The 15,339-nt window shown below is 36.4% G+C and overlaps 1 protein-coding gene across 3 annotated transcripts in view; it reads right to left on the bottom strand.

The window, feature by feature from the left end:
* LOC6644327 (protein O-mannosyl-transferase TMTC1) overlaps positions 1–15,339 on the bottom strand; it is a 53,944-nt gene that overhangs the window by 1,726 nt on the left and 36,879 nt on the right. For 2 of the 3 annotated variants that reach the window (XM_002066550.4, XM_047010762.1), the window contains exons 3-5: positions 10,686–11,211; positions 7,421–8,264; positions 7,237–7,351 (exon numbers count right to left, since the gene is read on the bottom strand). In XM_002066550.4, coding sequence (XP_002066586.2) covers positions 7,237–7,351; positions 7,421–8,264; positions 10,686–11,211 — 1,485 coding nt within the window. Of the gene's footprint in view, positions 1–7,236; positions 7,371–7,420; positions 8,265–10,685; positions 11,212–15,339 lie in introns of those variants that run through there. The other variant, XM_023176635.1, reaches the window with a different exon arrangement.

Raw genomic sequence — 15,339 nt, 5'->3', positions numbered from 1 at the left:
AAAAAGATTCTTATTGAAATTTCCAAAGAAATAAACTTTGAAAAAGTCCCTTCTAAAATCATAAAGCAAAAATTGTTTGTTAAAAATGCAAGAGAAGAGCAAGAAAATGGAATGAAAAGCTGATGCTTTTGCTTTTGCTGAAGCTGAAACTGCAGCTGCCATACCAGTTATTTAAACCCAAGGGACTGGACTGCACTGGACTGGTCTCGCACTTGGGCCAAAAGAGTGTTGGCGAGTAAATTAACTTTGCCTACGCTTTGCTGAGGTTTCTCTCTTTCTCTTTTACTCTTTGTTAGCCACCACCACGACCGCCACTGACCCTAATTGCACTGAAGCAAGCTCAAAAAATACTTGCAAAATGTTGACCTTCAAGTATTTTTCGCTCATTTTCTGTTAGTTTCTTTATTTTCTTTTGAAAAGCTGTGTGTTGTTCTTCATTTAATTAACAGAGAACTATGTACCAGGACTATGATGGTAAGATGCATGCTATGAAATTAAGTTTTATTCTAAATATAGTGAATTGCTATTTTTTTTTTTCTTGTTTTCTTGGACAAGAAACCAAGTGGATCACACAGTGTCATCACAAAGGCTGAACTAAATGTTGTATGTTGGCGATGGATAAACAAAATAAAAATATCAATGCAATGCAAACTATGCTAGGTTCAGCATCCCCCCCCTTCTCCGCCTGCCTCTGGTTTCCGCTTTGGTCCGGGGTATATCATTGTCGTTCGGCTCTTTTTATTCATACATGAGAGAATGTCTGGCTCAGAGTTAGTCTGCTGTTGTATACTGCTCTTGTTGTTCTTCTTTTGTTTTCAAACATCAACACAAAACGTTCGTATGCATGAATAAGTGTTTTTAAAATAAAGAGGCAGCACATTTTATTTTGTTTCTGCAAAAGAATTGTAAGCGTCACAGAACAGTGCAAAGTAAACCTAAGCACAGATTGCACAACATTCAACCAACAGCAACAACAAAAATGAGATTTTCAAATAAAAATATCATACACTGAAAGAAATGAATTTCAGGGGTTTTGAATGCTGAAGCAATAACGGAATGAGAGCACACTGGGTCTAATTTTCATAGAATTTAAGGTCTAAGTCTATAGAGATGATGTATTGATATAATTTCTTAAGTGGAAAAGCTCTACGAAACATTTTTCTTCCCAATTTTGATTATTTAAGCTTAAATTTACTATTTATTTAATTTAATAAATAGCACTACTTCAAATATTACCCAGCATGAACAAAGTCTCGTATATGCAATATTTATGAATATATGTAATAAAGTCAGCATTAACGGCCCTTTTTTTTTGGATATTTAAATAAATTTCAAACGTTCAATTATTGACGACTTTGTCCATTCTAATATTTCGCCAGCAATCGCATGGGATCCCAAAAATATGCAATATTCAATTGAAACTTTTTAATCCACACTCGCCAGGCAGAACAGGCCAGACAGTCAGTCAGTCAGTCAGTCAGTTAGCTAGCCAGAAAGGCAGAGAACCCGCAGGATTTTGAATTTGTTTAAATTTTTTTTTGTTGTTGTTGCTGTTGTGGTTGTTGTTTGCCTCCTGTAAAAAATTCCCCATAGCATTTCTTTGCACGCTTGTTTCATGCAAAACATTTGTATGCAAAACACCCCTCCCCCCTACAAAAAAAAAAAAAAAAACAACAAAAAAGAAGACCAAAAGAGCCAAGTGAATGCATACGAATTGCATTCGAACAGCGGATGGATTTGCTCAACTGAATATTGAGTATTCTATTCTATACTATTCTATTCCCTTCCTCTTTTTATATACATATACAAATATATATGTATATAACTGAATGTTGTTCTATTTTGTATAGATGTTTTTTGTTTCCTCTATCTGGTATTACTTTTTTTTGGGTTTTCTATTTTTTTGGTTGTGTGGCAGGTAAGCAAACAACAACGCAAACGGAAAACAGAGTGGAAAACTAGAAGAGAGTTGGGATAGAGAGGAGAGTGAAAAACAGAAATCGAATTATACAGTTCAGTGATTTTTCGGTTTTGGTGTTTGGTTGCCTGTTACTTTGACTTCCTCACCTCCCTCCTACTCGTATAACTCCCATTTCCACCCCCACTTCCAGTTAGTCGGTCTCGTAGCAGCCACCCACACTTTAAGCTCTTCTCTCCGCAAACAACAATTCATCCTTTGGCTGTGGCATTTTGCAGCTAAAAATCAGAATCAGAGCAACATCAGCCATGAGGCACACAATAAATCCATTGACAGTTGACTAGACCAGCGGCAGCCGTGACACGGGCGACTGGTTGGGTAGTAGATTGGAGACTATGTCTATTGATGGCTTACGAGTAAATAATATATATAAACAGCTGCTTATCCGCGATATATTTGAGCTTGGATTTTGTTTTCTCTTCGATTTGGGGCAAAGGATGGGAGTAAGTAGGTGACACTGATTTTGGAATTGAAACTGACGACTTTCTTACCTGTACTTTAAAGTGAAAAGCACATTGAAAGGTATAATATTTATCTCGACTTTGAATCATGCTAACTTTTCGATAAGCTGCAGACAAAGACATAAAAGCAAAACCCAGAGAGAAGCGGAAAAACTTCATAACGGTTGAAAATGAAAATCTTTACCTTGGCTTCCTTCAGCACAGACCCTTTCTTTCCTTCATGGGCCGGGGAATCTGCTTCGCCTACTGCATCGTCTCGGGTATCACTTTGAGCCATTTTAATAACTTGCCGTGAAAGGCGTGAAGCCCTAGCAAGTTATGAACTTCGTTCTATTGTACACCTCTCCCGCCCAGTTACCCTTTCATGTCAATGACATTAAATGAAATTTTATCTAAGTTGTCGACAGATTTCCATTTTTACTTTAGTATTGCTACTTTTTTTTTGTTTTTTCTTCTAAGATTAAAAGTTAAGTTTGAGTTGGTATTTGAAAATTGGATTCTTTAATGGAAGAAGTAAATTCCAATTGTCTACATAAAATAACAGTAAGACAAATCGAAATGATAGTAGCACTGCAACAACAACAATTGACATTTTTCTGCTGCATTTCAAGAATATGTTCAATATACAATATACCATACAATATATATGTACATATATAAAAATGCTGATGCATGACATTTTGGCATCCGCTGGGCGTCGGCGGCGGCGGCGGCGGCGGCGGCGGCCTTATTCTCCTCTATCTCCGTCTAACTCCCAAATCCTCGAACCCTTTCATGTCCCTTATCTGAGGCCAATGACATTGGTTTCTTCCACTTTCAACTTTGGACAACAAACACACAAGTATGCCAGCACCAGCATCAGTAGCTTTGGTTAGTCATAGTGCAATTTACTCTCGTTGCATCCATGCTAACGGCGACCGCCAACTGAGCACCCCCTGGGATCGGGATTGGTTTTTGGGCCTGGACTTGGGTATATGAAAGGAGTTGCATTACGAGAGAAGCGCAAACATACGACCTACATGCCAACGCTTAACGATTCCTGCACACATACAAGACTCACAGTGGTGAACACTTCTTTTTCCCCCGCCTTCTAATGCACTATGGGTGAAATTATGACAATTTTAAGTAGAAATTTCATAAGAACAATTAAGATGCTAAGAAATAACCACTTTAATCAATGGTGAATATGAAATCTTATTGATAAGACAAGGATCAAACAAAGACAGAAATTGTTTTGCGGAATTAGCTTTCAATTCCAGCTTAAAGAGAGAAAAACAACTAAATGCTATGACGAAGTTTGGCCTTCTTTCCTAGCCTTGAACTCTAGCTCTGGTCACCTAAAAATGTTTCTTAGAAATTTTCAAAGAATACTGATATCTTAAAACAAATAAAAGTTAATTGAATTCCAAGTCCAATGAGATATTTTTAATTATTAGAATTAAGATTAGTTTGTTATGTTTGGAACTTGTGAACTGATACTCGAAAGTTTTGAAGAAGTGTTTAACTATTTGGTAAAATAGAATGATAAATGTATTCTTAACATTCTACTTTACTTTTTTAAAAAGTTATTGCGGAAGAAGAAAAATTTGATGTTTTGGAATTAACATTTAAGTAAATGCAGTTTTGAAAAATGTAACTAATGATATTGCATTTTGACTGCAATTTTTAGTCATTTATTCCACGGTGTAAATGTGCATGAAAGTCAGGAGTCTTTTTTCCAGTTCTGAATATGCAGCTTGTCATTTTCAATAGCTGGCCATTCTTTTGGCTCGGCTTGGCCTGCCCTGCCCTGGCCTGGACTGGTTGAAACTCGCCTAGCCCGGCGCACTTCTTCTTGTGTTGCCAAAGCCAATGCTCATACGCTCGGTTGTCATTGTCGTTGTTGTTGTCGCCCTGCTTGTTGTTGATTATTGTGTTTGACATAATAGGCTTTACGCTCCAAAAAAATGAAAATGAGTGAGTAGGAGAGAGAGTAAGAGAAGACGTATACGTACGTACCATATACAGATGAAGAAATCCTTTCGCTTTGCTTCTTTGGCAAATTGTAGGAAAATCCCCTTTTCGTTTTGCTTGCCAACTTTTCGTCCATCTTTTTTTCCCCTTTCTTTTGCTTCTCGCACAACAAAAGAAAAACATAACTGAAGCAGCTGAAGGGACACCATGGCATAGGGGATACAGGGACAGCTGTGCACATCCCGCCCTATACAAATAATTGCGCGCCCACAGAACTCTGCCGTTTGCTGGGCTGATGCTGAGGGGCAGGAGGGACCCTCAGCGGTCACAATGGGTAGTTGGAAACTGAAGTTGAAGCTTGGCTACCTCCATTCATGAATGGTGTAATCATATATTTCCGCCCGCTGCTAAATTGCCTTCGTTTAGAGACCTTCATTTGCGAAGAATGGGCAAGAGGGGAATTGAATAAGTAAGTATGTCAGAAAAAAAAACAAGAAAGCAGTCAAACATTAAAAACAAACAGCATTCAATGGATCCTATTTCTATACGGAAGCTGTATTATATATGTATAATTCAGTTGACCGTTGACTTTTTTTCCTGAATTTTTTTGCGTCTATAAATACATAGAGAGAGGATTATACGATTATGAATTTATTAATTTTAATGTAAATATTTCCTGACATATTGAGCAAAAAAAATGCATTAAAAGCATTTATGTGTTACATTTTTTATAAAGCATTGCAATTAAAATTAAAACCAGAGGGCCGGGGCTAACTTCGACCGCGTCAAAGTTTGTATACCCTTGCAATTTTTTTGGTAACTCTTTCCTTACCTATAGCCATCAAATTGGAAAAACGTTTAAGCTAAAAAGGCTAATGTTTCCGAAAGAACGGCCTACAATCTTAGCATAGGAAATAACGAAGATATTGATCAAAGTCACTGTTGTCCACCGATCGTTCCTATGGGAGCTATATGATATAGTTACCCGAACCTTATCAAATTTTGCACAGTCATTAACAGATATATTAAACTAACAAATGTTTAATTTGAAAGCAATCGCGTCAAAAGTAACGAAGTTATTGACAAAAGTCACTGTTTTCGAAAAATTGTTCCTATGGGAGCTATATGGTATAGTCACCCGATCTTGATCAAATTTGACATAGTCGTTTATATGTAAAATTAACTCACCAATATTAAATTTCATGGCAATAGCTCAGAAAATAACGAAGTTATTAAGAAAAGTCACTGTTTGTGACTTTGCCATTTGTATGGGAGCTATATGATATAGTGATCCGATCCGGCTGAATCCGAGATATACAACGCCTGCAGTATATACAAGCCTACATGCAAAATTTCAGCTCTGTAGCTTTAACGGTCTAGGAGGAGTTTGCGTTGATCCAGACGGACGGACGGACGGACGGACATGGCTATTTGAACTCGTCTCGTCGTGCTGATCAAGAATATATATACTTTATATGGTCGGAAATGCTTCCTTCTATGCGTTGCACACTTCTGACCAAAATTAATATACCCTTTTTGCAAGGGTATAAAAAGCGAAAATAAAAGCTTAGGAATTTGAAAGATTTATGAAATGTGTAACATTATGAAATATTATTTTTCATTTAAATTTTTTGGCAAACTTTTTGTTTAAAGTCTTTCAAAATTATTCATAGAAGTTGACAAAGTCTTCTTATCCCAATAATTCAAGAAAATTTAAAATATGTATGTACCGTGCATCATGACCCGGTACTAAAAAATGGAAAGAGATAATCATTATTCTTGAAGAGATAATTTGAAAGAATTAAGAACTAAGCAATAATTGTAATTTTTGTGTTTTTTTTCCGAAAAAAAATAATAATAAAATTTGGCATATATAAAGCTAGTTTTTTTTAAGCTTTAAAACAATGACTATTAGGTACACCGCAAAATGACTGTTGGCTTAAGTTGACTTTTTAAAAAATTGAAACCATATTTTTGTTTTATCGATTTTCTTGATTCCCTGTATTGCTTGCAATATTCTGTGCATGAATTTTCTATTAAAGACAAGGTACATACATATGTGAAACACCTGAGGGCTGTGTCATTCATAGTCTTAGGTTTTATTATGCCCTAATTAACAAGCATATCTGGAGGGGATTAGACGACTGAAGCGCAAGTATGTAGTTCAAATGATTCATTCATTTCTGCAATATTGTTTCAAAGAGTGCTTTCTATCGCAGGAGGAGAGTGGAGAAATGGGAGTTGCATGAGAAAAAGGAAACAGGCTAAGGCAAATGCAAAGGGAAAGCGAATGAGAAAGAGAAAATAGCATCCAGAAGCTATTTGCTGTTGATGGGTGCCGAGTGCATGCAAATTGCCATCGAAAAAGATGCAAAACATGTGCCCAGGACACCGTTATAGAAGCAGCCTGAGAGCTAAAGTTGATTTGTATGCGCGTTGGGTTTCCCCCACCTATTTTTTTGTTTTTGCTGCTTTTGCTACTCCGCCTCCTGCTTCTTCGATGTTGTCTGAACGTTTTTGCCCACAAAAGTGAAGCAGCAACAGCAGCAGCAGCTGCCATTTGGCATTAAGACCCCTTTACCACCATCACCGAAACGCCCCAAGGTCGCGCCCAGCCATTCACTTTGAGCTTTTGAATTTTGAAAAGGCTGCAAGCTATAAAAAAAAAGAAGACGAGAAGGAAAAAAAAAAACACTCGCACAAAAACTGACATCATTTTAAGCATTCAGGTTTCATGTTCGACAGCAAAAAACGCGCCAGAAAGGCGGGCAACATTTTCGCCACCATTTTGACCCATCGTTTCAAAGGAAAAAAAGGGCTTCTAGCTAAGGATCGTTTACTCACAGATTAAAGTGGGCATCTGCCATAGTGGAACGATGTCGAATGGCCGCTTCTAGAACCAATTTGGCCTCATCATAACGTCCTTGAGAGCTAAGAATGCTGCCCAAATTGCCCAAAGCTGCAACGATATGATATTTCTATATAATCTCAATTGTATATTTGATGTTTTTTCAAACTATTTACCAACCTTTGGGTGGATTAATATGAATGGCGCTGCGATAAAGTTCCTCTTCGTTTCGCCAATCGGAGTTTCGTTGAATTGTGCGTAGACTGAAGGCACCTACAATTATGCTTAGGCAACAGAGAAGTAGAATTTTCCCACAGTCAAAGTGTTTTCTTTGCCAAAGCTGGCCAAAACCATAGCCAAAGATGAGGCAATAACCAACACTGGGCAGATATAAAAGACGCTCGGCGACCACAAATCCCACATAGAATAACATATTGGTGGCAGGCAGAAATGGCAGCACGAGAAACGACAGGGCCACCAATGGAGCCAACGAAGGCAAAGTGACGGAAGAGGGGGAATCATTCGGCTTGGTAGCTTCCTTTGCCAATCGCTGATTGCTGCTATATCTATATAGATCAAGCTGATAGTGACATGAACAGCTATGTCCTTGCCAGCCCAGGCAACTATGTCCACCCAATCGCTTCAGCAATGGCAAACTTATATCGGCCATGGCCATGTAATCCATTCTCGTCGAGGCTTCCAGTTTAAGGCTCTTCCAGATGATTGTCATTAGAGTAGCATAGAAGCCAATGGTGAGCAAGTTCCGAGCATCCCACAGACTTCGTATGCGTACTACGGCATCCATGCCCCAATCGAAACTTAGTCGTTGCGGCCATAGAAGTAGTTGGAAATTAACTACAGGGAGATGGAAAAATGTCAGGGTACGTGACCACCAGCAAGGTTCATGGGCTGTGGGATTATCAGCCGAGGCAAAAGCAGTGCCAGGTCGTGGCAGAACATTGAGGCGACAGTACAGGAAGGAAGCCAAAGAAATGCTTAGGATACTTAATGACCGCAAGCGATGCTGCAAAATGGCAAAGATAAACGAGGAACAAAAAGAAAAAATTAGTAAAATTAGAAAATAATTTAAGTTCGTACAATAAATTTAGATAAATTTAAAAAGCTGTATTTGAATATTTGAAAAGTTGTTTAATAATTTAAATAGAACAGCAACACTAGAAGCAAAATATTAAATGACTTTTCCAATATGGCCGTATGAAATATTTTTATATTTTTTTTTCCTTCAATCTTAGCATAGGAAATAACGAAGTTATTGAGAAAAGTCACTGTTCGTGACTTTGCCGTTTGTATGGGATCTATATGATATAGTGGTCTGATCCGGTTGAATCCGAGATATACAACCCCTGCAGTATATACAAGCCTACATGCAAAATTTCAGCTCTGTAGCTCTAATGGTCTATGAGGAGTTTGCGCTGATCCAGACGGACGGACAGACGGACATGGCTATTTGAACTCGTCGTGCTTATCAAGAATATATATACTTTATATGGTCAGAAATGCTTCCATCTATGCGTTCTGACCAAAATTAATATACTCTTTTTGCAATTTAACTGGCTACAAATGTTGGGAAGACGTCTAGCTCATATATCCGTCCATACCCGAGCTTTGGGCCAAAATGTCAAAATGCAAATATTGAAAATTTTTCATTTGAAGCTTGTTCATAATATGAGAATTTATTTTGCTCAATGGCAGAAGAAGAGACACCAGACCTATCTAATTAATGATTTAAAATATAACCGTTTAATCATATCATTTTTTTCGATATGCTAACAAAATTAAACAACTGTATTTGTTTAGTTTTTTGAATCGGTATAATAACTGCATATTATTTTTTTGACAACAATATTATAATTATATACCATGAACTTCATTTATTAAAATCTAACATAAATCTGCAAGCAACGAGTAAATTATAATTATACGTTTGTTAAAAAACGGATCCCTAACCTAATAAACATTAAAACCAGAGGGACGGGGCTAACTTTGACCGCGTCAAAGTTTGTATACCCTTGCAAGTTTTTTGTGTAAAAGGTCTAATGTCTGCGAAAGAACGGCTTAGGAAATAACGAACATATTGATCAAAGTCACTGTTCACCACCGATTGTTCCTATGGGAGCTATATGATATAGTTACCCGATCTTAATTAAATTTGGCAAAGTCATTAATAGTTATGCTAAACTGAGATATATAAATTTTTATGACAATTGCTTCAAAAGTAACGAAGTTATTGACAAAAGTCACTGTTTTCGACCGATCGTTCCTATGGGAGCTATATGATATAGTCACCCGATCTTGATCAAATTTGGCACAGTCGTTTAGATGTGTAATTAACTCAACAATATTAAATTTCATGATCATAGCTTAGAAAATAACGAAGTTATTGAGAAAAGTCACTGTTCGTGACTTTGGCGTTTGTATGGGAGCTATATGATATAGTGGTCCGATCCGGCTGAATCCGAGATATACAACGCCTGCAGTATATACAAGCCTACATGCAAAATTTCAGCTCTGTAGCTCTAACGGTCTAGGAGGAGTTTGCGTTGATCCAGACGGACGGACAGACGGACAGACGGACGGACGGACGGACGGACGGACGGACGGACGGACGGACGGACGGACATGGCTATTTGAACTCGTCTCGTCGTGCTGATCAAGAATATATATACTTTATATGGTCGGAGATGCTTCCTTCTATGCGTTGCACACTTCTGACCAAAATTAATATACCCTTTTTACAAGGGTATAAAAAACATATTGGCCAAAAATCACAGTTACCAGCGAGTTAAAAAACTTTCTAGCTCAATCGCTACTTTGGAACGGATCGTCCCAAATGCAACATTCTCTATGCCCGCGACCACTCTTGTGAATTCATTTTTCAAATTGCCATGAGTTTTAATTTGAGAAATATAAATAAAGTGAAAATGGGGAGACAAAGTCATCTATTATTTTTTTTGCGGAATAATTGCCTCTGAAAATTTCTTGTTGTGAGAGTAGAGTGCAGATTGGTTTTAAATGTTTTGAGGTATTTCCATTTCCAAAAAGATCTCTTTTTACAAACTTAGCAGTATACACATGGTATCTAGGGTTCTAAACAACCACAACGATTCCAATAACTTTAATTTAACTTCAACAAGTTCCTGAAAATTCTTTAATACTAAAAGCAAGAAGTGGACATCTGGATTTTGCTCCGATACTCAACTTCGTAGTTTTTTAAACCTAATAAGTCAAGCCTGAAACGTCGGCTCACACATTTACTGTATAATGATCTTGACCTCAAGTAGGACATAACATATGCATACATAGATGGATCTACCGTATTAATAAATTTAAAACATCAAGAACCATTATTTCAAAGCATCATACATTTTTAAGACATTGCTACGTAAAAAGTTAATATCTATGACTTAAAGTTATTGTCACTTACCTTATCTTCATATTTGCGTGCCATCAACACATCGCACATTCCACAAAGGAGAAGTGCCGTTATGGCCGTCTCCTTGCACAGCAAACCCATCATGGCCAAGAGCAAAGTTAAGACCAATGACCGGGCATCTCGCTTCTGCATGTGCCGTCGATAAGCCAGGTAGGTGAGTAGATAACACACACAGGCAGCCAGATCGGCTCGTCCCACAAGGCCCGCTACTGCTTCCGTATGGATGGGATGACTCGCAAAGACAAGACCAGTGGCAAGTATGCCGCTTCGAGTGGGCAACAATGTCCTGGCCACCAACACCACCAGCAGCGTAGCCAGACAATGGAGGAGAACATTGATCAGGTGATAGCCGCCACCCAAAAGGAAATTGAGGCGGAAACTCAGGACACACAATGGACGCCAGGAGCCATGGGAGCCACTATCCGTGAGCTCTGTGCCCCAATAATCATGCTGCAGCAACTGAGACAAGGAGAAAGGACTAACGCCAGTCACGTCTGCATTGCCCAAGATGGCGCGCCTGAAACGATAAAGTAACCGTGTGTAAGTAAGAGAGAAGCAGACACAGATAGAAAATGAAAGGGACAGAAACAGCGAAAGATGAGTATGGGGACAGCAACAACAACCTGTGGCACACACCTGTCCTATTAATTAAAATGATTAATTGCTTCTTCCTTGCCCTGAGGGTGAAATAAATGCTTGCCTTGAGGCTGCTTCTTCCTCGACTCGACTCGACTTGGACTTGGACTCAATTCATCTCATCTTTCCTGTTACACGAAACCTGAGTACACCTTAAAAAGGCAAGGCTTGTGTCCTTTTCCCTTCTTCGTCTCCTTCGAAGACTTTCCACTTAGGCAATTCATTAAACAACTTGTGCACTAGCCAAAAAAAGTTTCAATTGTATTACCAGGAAGTTGGTGTTGAAATTATTAAGTTATTTGCAAGGGATTAGTGAAAATAATCTTGCAAACTAGCAATAACTGAACTTAGAGGATAAAAAACAGAATACATAACAGAACATTTTAATAGAATCAGTTGATTGCTAATGCTGGTCAATTTCATTGTACATTAATTAACTAAACGTAGTATGCCTAGCTCTTAGAATTCTATATGAATCCGCAAGAACTCTTGTTTTATTTTTCCGATGTCAAACAGGTAGAGGATATTGTATTATACTTTCTCGATAAGAGTATATAAATTGGATTTGGATTGGGCCAACTTATAGAATATAAGCATCTCCAAATAAAGAGTAAATTTTATTAGTCAGCTATGTTAAAAATAGCTTCATTGCTATTTTGTTCTTATGAAAAAAAAAGTTTTAGCGCTTTAAGAAAACTAATTTTACTATTTTCCTTTTTTCGACATTTCTGCAACATTGTGATAATATATAATTTGCACCTATAAATGACTTTTGATCTCTTAATTATCATTAAATTAATAGATTATATATTCTACTTAGTAGGGTATTACACAATTAATATAAGTAGAAACTTGAGTTAAAAGGGTATTTTAGCATAAACGTTTAAAACATAAGTTGTAAAAATCTATAATGTACTTTAAATGCAGAGAAAATTGGGGACAACATTTTTAATTCGATTAAGGGAGAAATGATTAGAACTTTGATTTTCATTTCTTTTCTATGCTTTTTTCAGATAGGAAAATAAGAATTTAATAAAATCTATGGAACATGTTATTTATTCATATTTTGAACAACATTTGATAGTTTTCAAAATGATTTTAACAATCAATAACGATACTGCTGAACGCTGTTCCTAATTCATTTTGGTTATTTATTGAAATCGATTGTAGACCATTTAATATTCGTCTTAAATTCGGTTGGAATTTTATATTAAGAATGTAATTAGCAAGAATATAAATCTTAATAGCTGCAAAAATAATGCGAATTGCAAACCTAGTAGGTATATGAAAAAATACTTCATTTTTCATAATTTAATGAATTTAATGAAATAAATGAATTTATAAATAAATAAATAAAAACCTTCAACACTTGGAAACATAATTTCGCATGAATTGTTTGTTTTCGAAAAGTTTATAAAACATGTATGTAAGATTATTTAAAAACCAGAGGGCCGGGGCTAACTTCGACCGCGTCAAAGTTTGTATACCCTTGCAACTTTTTTGGTAACTTTTTCCTTACCTATAGCCATCAAAGTGGAAAAACGTTTAAGCTAAAAGGGCTAATGTTTCCGAAAGAAACGCCTACAATCTTAGCATAGGAAATAACGAAGATATTGATCAAAGTCACTGTTTTCCACCGATCGTTCCTATGGGAGCTATATGATATAGCTACCCGATCCTTATCAAATTTGGCACAGGCATTAACATATATATTAAACTAACAAATGTTTAATTTGAAAGCAATCGCGTCAAAAGTAACGAAGTTATTGACAAAAGTCACTGTTTTCGAAAAATCGTTCCTATGGGAGCTATATGGTATAGTCACCCGATCTTGATCAAATTTGACATAGTCGTTTATATGTAAAATTAACTCACCAATATTAAATTTCATGGCAATAGCTCAGAAAATAACGAAGTTATTAAGAAAAGTCACTGTTTGTGACTTTGCCATTTGTATGGGAGCTATATGATATAGTGATCCGATCCGGCTGAATCCGAGATATACAACGCCTGCATTCACGTTGATCCGTACTTGTTATATTTTTTATCTTCTCAAATGGTAAAAGTTTAAATTTTAATTTTCAGAGAAACATTCATAAACTTCATATTATAGAAAGTATTTTTATGCATATTTTTTTCGAAGAATTCATTTTTTATTCATTTAAATTAATTTTCCCAAAAATGTTCTCAAAATAAAGTGAACAACATTTGATTAACTCAATGTTGACGAAACAAGGTCTAGGTACGTATGTACATACATATATATCTATCTGAACCAACAGCAAAAGTTATGAAACAAAATTCATTTAGAATTTTATTTGTCAGCTTTGTCCAATTTAACAAATTAGAATTCTGCTTCGAATGAAATTGTTATGCATTTCCACAAAGTTGAAATTTTTCCAGTATGCATTTTTGGCAGGGTATGATAAAAGTTGTTAATTTTCTGAGTTTTTCTTATGACTATGTATGTATGTATGTACATAGGACTCTCTTGTTTTTGTCCTGCACTCAGCATATAAATATTGTGAAAAGTGGCGAGCGACAGTGGCCCGCACCTGCCTCGATTCACCCTGGCAGCCTCTTTATGTATTACCTACCGCCCATACCTAGCACTTGGCACTTGATTAATTGCCGATTTGTTGGCGTACTTTGTGTCGTTGTTGTTCTACAGTACACACATACAGTCACAAGCACACACACACAAACATACATACATACATACACCCACTTATTGTCCTGGCATGGAGTTAGTGTCCACGGCTCTTTGGTAATTGCCACACCGTTGTACATTTTACTTGTTGTTCTAATCGATTTGGCTAAGCGAAGAGAACCAAGGTTCGGTTCGGTTCTGGACTCATTGTTTGGTTGTTATCGGTATTGTTGTTGTTGTTGGTCCTTGTTGTTATTATTGTTGCACAGTTTGTGAAATTTATAGTGGGCTTGCAATAATACCAAAAGCTATTTTATGCATAATTAGTTTTTAGATGTATCCAAGTAAATGTCATTAATTAACTTTCTAACTTTGTTCTATGCGTTGGGTTGGGCATAAAAGGACTAGATATAGGATTGCTTCACAATCAGTATACTGGCAGAGTGAGTGGGCGACGCCTCGTGAAAAGATTTATTTATCAAAAATTGTCAAACTGCGAAAATATTTGCATAAATTTGAATACCATGATGACGGTAGCGATAGTCACCGAAGAAAAAGGTGAAAATTAAGAACATTTTTCAAATTTTTATAGTTAGGGCATAATGTATCAAAAATTTTGCAAAAGCATTTTGCTTTTTATTTTTGATATTTGAATTTAAAAATTTAAGTTTGTGGGATTTATTTATGCAAGACTTATTATTAGTTCCAACCTTTCGGTGTTTATTGCAGGTGTAAAGAATTTAATAATATTTATGTTATTTAATCACATCTCAGTTTCATTAATTTTGAGCCATTTTTAGTATATTTTTTTTTTATTGTTTTCACTTAAATTTTGAGGCAATAAATAACAACTGTTCAAGAATTATTTTCCTTTATCTATTTCATTCACTCATTTTCTATCTAGCAAGCTTTCACTTCATATTTCATTTTATCTCTTTGAAAAATGTTTTACCTTTATTTAAAGAGATTTTTCCTCACTTTTCTCTTGTCTTCGTATATTTTTTTTGCTTTCAGTTTTTTTTTTTAATAGGTGCTGTGCCTACAGGACGTTGCTGGTCACCCAAAAATTCACACCTACAACTTGATAAATTTCCTTTTTTTTAACAACAAAATGTTGCCAAACATCCCCAATCTGCAGTCTTACAATAATTTATGTGCCGTATTAAAAGGACAGCGGCAACAACAGCAACGGCAACAACAACAACAACAATAACAAGCATCAGCAACAAGCAAACAGCAGCAGCAACGTTACGTATACGTAATTTTGATGGCACACTCCTCTGGTTGGGGGTAACGTTATTTTGTGCTGTCGTTTTTTCACTTTTTTTTCTTTCTTCGGTGTTATATACGTATATAAAA

Source organism: Drosophila willistoni, assembly GCF_018902025.1.
Source record: "Drosophila willistoni isolate 14030-0811.24 chromosome 2R unlocalized genomic scaffold, UCI_dwil_1.1 Seg167, whole genome shotgun sequence".
NCBI lineage: Eukaryota > Metazoa > Arthropoda > Insecta > Diptera > Drosophilidae > Drosophila > Drosophila willistoni.
This window is presented reverse-complemented; position numbering and strand designations above follow the sequence as displayed.